The sequence below is a fragment of the Alnus glutinosa genome, chromosome 9 (genome assembly GCF_958979055.1).
Source record: "Alnus glutinosa chromosome 9, dhAlnGlut1.1, whole genome shotgun sequence".
NCBI lineage: Eukaryota > Viridiplantae > Streptophyta > Magnoliopsida > Fagales > Betulaceae > Alnus > Alnus glutinosa.
Genome location: NC_084894.1, coordinates 5,879,904 through 5,885,000, shown reverse-complemented (window position 1 = coordinate 5,885,000; position 5,097 = coordinate 5,879,904). Strand labels below are relative to the sequence as shown.

The 5,097-nt window shown below is 33.4% G+C and overlaps 1 protein-coding gene across 1 annotated transcript; it reads right to left on the bottom strand.

Annotated features, from left to right (window-relative positions):
* Positions 1–3,586: 3,586 nt before the first annotated feature.
* On the bottom strand, positions 3,587–4,615 carry LOC133878100 (transcription repressor OFP8-like). The gene has a single exon (XM_062316600.1). It carries the CDS (start codon positions 4,365–4,367, stop codon positions 3,843–3,845), a length of 525 nt encoding a protein of 174 aa, XP_062172584.1. The 5' UTR covers positions 4,368–4,615; the 3' UTR covers positions 3,587–3,842.
* Between the last annotated feature and the right edge of the window lie 482 nt (positions 4,616–5,097).

Here is a 5,097-nt window from a genome sequence, read left to right as displayed (position 1 = left end):
TTGGATATACGGTAGATAGTCGGAGGATCGGAATTAACATCATTTGCAGTTGAACCAAGTTAATAACAAAATTAATTAAGCCCTTCTTGTCTAACATCGATCACAGGAGAAGATGGGGTCTGTTGTTACAATATTAATTAATGGGTCAGGTATCGACGTTTTATTACAATATTAATTAAATAAATAAATTTATTATTTTATATGAGACAGGCTTAATTAAAGCCAATTTACCATCCATTAAACTTACTCACACTGATTGTCGTTGCGAAAAAAAAATTAAGATGGCTTTCGTTAATGCCACAAATTGACGACAAATGGCAGTGTCTTCAGGTCAACAAATCTAAAAGGTCTTTAAGATTAATTAACTAGCTAGAATATATCCGAGTTGTGGAGTTGAAACCAGCGATGAAGAATTGGGTTTGAATATAGGTTCCTGTAGTTTGAATTGAAACGATTCAGTTATCAAATTTGTTTGTGTATCAATATAATATAACATTCCCCATACGTTAATATTTAATTGAGGCTGACGGAAAGTGCATGATGTGTCAAACAATCAAATTGATTGCCCATTTGACAATCCAACATCACCTAGTTAATTAATATAAGTACTTTGATGTTTTCCTTTTAGGTCTTTGGAGATCGATGGTTTGCTGCCCCTCAATTCAATTCAATTTAATTTAATTTTTTTTCTCTCTCTTATTTTTGCCATTTGGTGTGGCCCAAATGGCGGGATGGTGGTTTGGACACTCTTAAATATGGTTGAAGGAGTGGCTGAACAACGTTCCTAAGTCCATAAGAGTTGTTCAGTCACCCCTTTACCCCATCTTTCAGCTTTTTTTAAAAAAAATTAATTTTTAGTATTTTTTTTTCTATTTATAATTTTTTTTTTAATTATTGGTGACACGTGTCATTATAATTTAATCTGAGGTGGCACACTAACGAAATTCGTCAAGATTTTGGACTTAAAAATCCACTTTAAAATTGGGGTAATTGTTACAGGTACTGCAAAAGAAGAAAAGGATATGGAACCGTAAGCATGTATTGGTTTGTGTGCTTAATGCTGATCTGAAACCTAATGGTGCGTTTGGATATCGAATATTTCGAATATGAATAATTTTCTGAATCTAATCACGGATTTCAAGGCAATGAAAATGTGTTTGGATGTTGAATATAATTCAGATTCTTTTCGAATATGTGTTTGGGTGTTGAATTTGGAAGATTGAAAAAAAAGTGTTTTATAATGGTAGAAAGTGGTTGGAAATGATTGGATTGTATGAAAAGTTGTGTATAATGATTGGTGTTATGAAAATAAGTGTTAATTTTTAGAAATTGAAAAAAAATGTTTTTTAATAGTAGGAAATGATTGGTTTGTATGAAAAGTTGTGCATAATGATTGGTATGGTAAAAAATAATAAAACTAATAATAAAAAAATTAAAAACTAAAAACTAAATAGTAAAAAAAGTAAAATTATATTTTTATTTTTATTCTTATTCTTATTCTTATTTTTTTTTTAAAAAAAAAAAAAAAGAGAAAAAAAGAGAAGAAAATATAGGTGGCAGCCATCCCTTTGGGAGGGGGTGGCCTACGAGCCACCCCATTTTCCTATTTTTCTTTGAAATATATATGTAGTAGAATTTTCAATTACTTTTTGACTTTCTCGTCCTTGTGTGCTGTAACTTGATGGGAAGAAGGCAAAAAGAAAAATGGGATTTTAAAGGAATTTGGTGCATCACAGCCGTGTGAGGAGAGGGTTGAAACGTGTTGATCTCGAAGAAGGCTACCTGCAACGCTGCCAGACTAGTTTCTAGGTAATTGAATCCTTTATAGCTACTTTGCTGTTCGAGTTGTAGTCCCCAGAAAGTCTGATTTCTGCCAGCTCGGAATTAACGCGTCAACCACTCACCTTGAAATTCAAACTTCATTCAAACTAAATTCAAGTGCCAACCAGGTTTTATTCAACTTGGATACGGATTTCGGGTTTTTGAATAAAAATCTGGTTTGAATATTGAATTAGTATCCGAACCAAACACACCTCATGACTTACTATCTATGGTCAGTTTGTAGTATTTTGACATGCCTCTTGTGGCACCTTTTGAGAACAATGTTTAGATATGTATATTAAGTTGTAATAACAATGTTCATATTTATATAAGTTGAAATTTATCTATAACCCTCTAGTATATTTAATTTAAGATGAGTCTGTAGTATCAGAAGAAAAAGAAAGAAAAATTTTGTACATGAGATTTTCCGTTGTATGAGTTATTATTATTACTCATATAGTAGCATCCCGTGAAAAATTCAGATATTTTTCTCCTGTGACTTGTTTAGCCAAACTGCCAGATGGCCTTCAATTTGAGTTTCTTAGGAAAACGATTAGTTTTTGTGAACTATCTCAGGGCTAGAATGAAGGCCACAATTCATGCCAAGAATTGCATCTCATGTCACATATATATCTCATATCTTAGGACGTCGACACGTATCAGTTTCTTTAATTATGTTTGTCTTTGCATTATATTGTTTTGCATGTTTTCTTTACTTCATTGGATCATGCATTTCATTTTTCCTTTGTGTTTGTGTTAATTCCTGATGGAATTCACTTTGGTAAGTGCACTTTTACGGTCATCAATTCTCATTTCTATTTGATGTATTGATCTCACACAATGGGGACACTGTGTGTATCTTATGCATGAGAATTGATGTCTTGATGAGTTATAAATTTTTAATTTTTTTTGTGCTGAATGATTTGTTATGAGTAATAAGTTATTTAATTGCATGTGCACATTGTTTTCTTCACAAGCTTGAATTTGACCGCATGTGTGAGTTCTTGATGGGTAACTATATGTGTGGTTTAGGTTATGCTTAAGATCGATCAAATTAATTACATGGTAGTTGAACCTAGGGCTTAAAACCTTATACGTACACTACCCTTCTTAAACTAGAGCACACATACATGATAATAAAAACATCAATATTTCCCAATAATAAATAATAAATAAATAATAAAAAAAAAAAAACACTAACTTTTCATTGTTTTCATTCTACCTTTAAAATTGGGATCGAGAATGTAAATTTTGCGGCCTTTAAAAACATGACAAGAAGTTGTTAAAAATTCTCATCGTTTTTGTAGGCTCCTTCTGGGGATTACCTTTACTTACGATTTTATTTATTTATTTATTTTTTTACAAGTGACTTTAGTCCAAATTAAGAGGAGATCCAAGATTCAAACCAGTGAGTAAATTGTGTTACCCCTTGGGAGATGAAGGTTAATCCTCGATCATGTTTTGCCTATAAATCAATTAAAAAAATAGTGGTCTATAATAAATACTTTTATCTTATGGGACATTGTTAACTATGTAAGTTTTAAGTATTTCCTTCTCTAAGTAATTAAGATTATAGTTGTAGTTGTGCCAACCACCGGCAGTACAATGCAACAAAGATAGCCCAACCGCTAACTCATTAAAACTACACAGTTCACTAGTTAATGCTCATGTTGGAAATTATATGACATAAAATGATAAAGAAAAAAAAAAAAAATATATATATATATATAATAAAAAATAAAAAAATAAAAAAAAAAAAGAAAAGAAAAAAGATTATGACCTTTACTGAGCAGAGAGAAATTAAAAACTCTTCCCCTTTCAATATATAATTATTAATTTCGAGGCCACCGCCACAATATAGCTCATCTCCTGCCATGCTTTAATTTTGGAGCAGTATCGAAGCCCATCTATTGATGACTAATGAAGTGGGTACTGGTTACCTTCCCATGCAGCTTCCTTCCACGTGCGAATTCAATGACCTCCCATGGCTCTCACACGTGCCAAAACCACCTACGATTCATTCACATGGTCGATCTCGACGGTTTCTGCAGCATCAGCCTATCGGAGAGAACCTCATCCCAGATCTCCTTGAAAGCTTTAACGATGACGTCATGGTGGCAAGGCGAATTCAGCCGAAGAAAGCAATCAAGAAGCTCTCGAAGATCATCTTTCGAGTATATCTCTTTCTTCAAGATCATCTGAAGCATTGAATGCCGGAAATCTTGATAAGGGTCGCTCGAGTCCTTCTCCACGGCGATGCTGTCGCTGATTTTTGGGCACGGCGTCGGAATCTTCGAACTCTTTGGATCGGTTTCGGATTCGGAGATTGTGGTTGGGGAGGTGAAATCTTCTTCGTCAACTGAAAGCCCGCCGTTCCTGTCGCAGGAGCTCGAGGAGGAAACGCAAGGATTTGGGTTCTCGTCGGCGGTGATTTTCCGAGGCTTTGCCGTCGGCTGAAATACATCCGACGGTTTTGTTCTGCTACAGCCACAGCCTGCATTGGATGTAAATATGGTTCTGATGAGCTTTTTCTTGTTGGAAGACATCAGAGAGAGAGAGAGAGAGGACCGGAAACCTTTTGCAGTTACAAACTAGTGGTTTGACCCGTTTGGGAGAGATTGGAAGCCATTTCAGAGAGAGAGAGAGAGAGAGAGAGAGAGATATTAGCGAGGAATAACGTGTTCTTGGTAGAAGTCGTTTTCAGTATTGGCTTCTGTTTAGAGAAATGTGAAGGAAATTAAAGAGTGGTTTGGGGCAGAAGTACTTTTTTCTTTTTTTTCTAATGTCGTTGAGAGGATGAGCTTAAATGAGAGACATTTGACTTAACGTAGGCGAAACTAGAGAATGGGCATGTGATCCTGGAGAAACAACCCTCATGATAAGATTCTTTTTTTTAAAAAAAAATAAATAAATAAAATATATATATATATATATATATATATATATATATATATATATATATATATATCTTCTTTTTTTCCTTTTTTTTTTTATTAACAAATTAGGTTTATCTAATTTGAAAAGGTATATCTCATTTATTCCAATGATAATGCTTCAAAAGTTTGTGCCCAAAAAATAGCATTTCGATCTCTTAGTATTTTTAAAGTTCTCACAGTCATTAACGATAAATAATTAAGATTTCTTTATATCAACATATAACTTAATAATATGAATTTTATTAAAAAGATTAAGGGAAAATTTCACTTACTCATATCCCTTAACTACCAAACAATTTTCAACTGACATAGAGTTTCAGTTGGTTAGGTCTTTCCATTA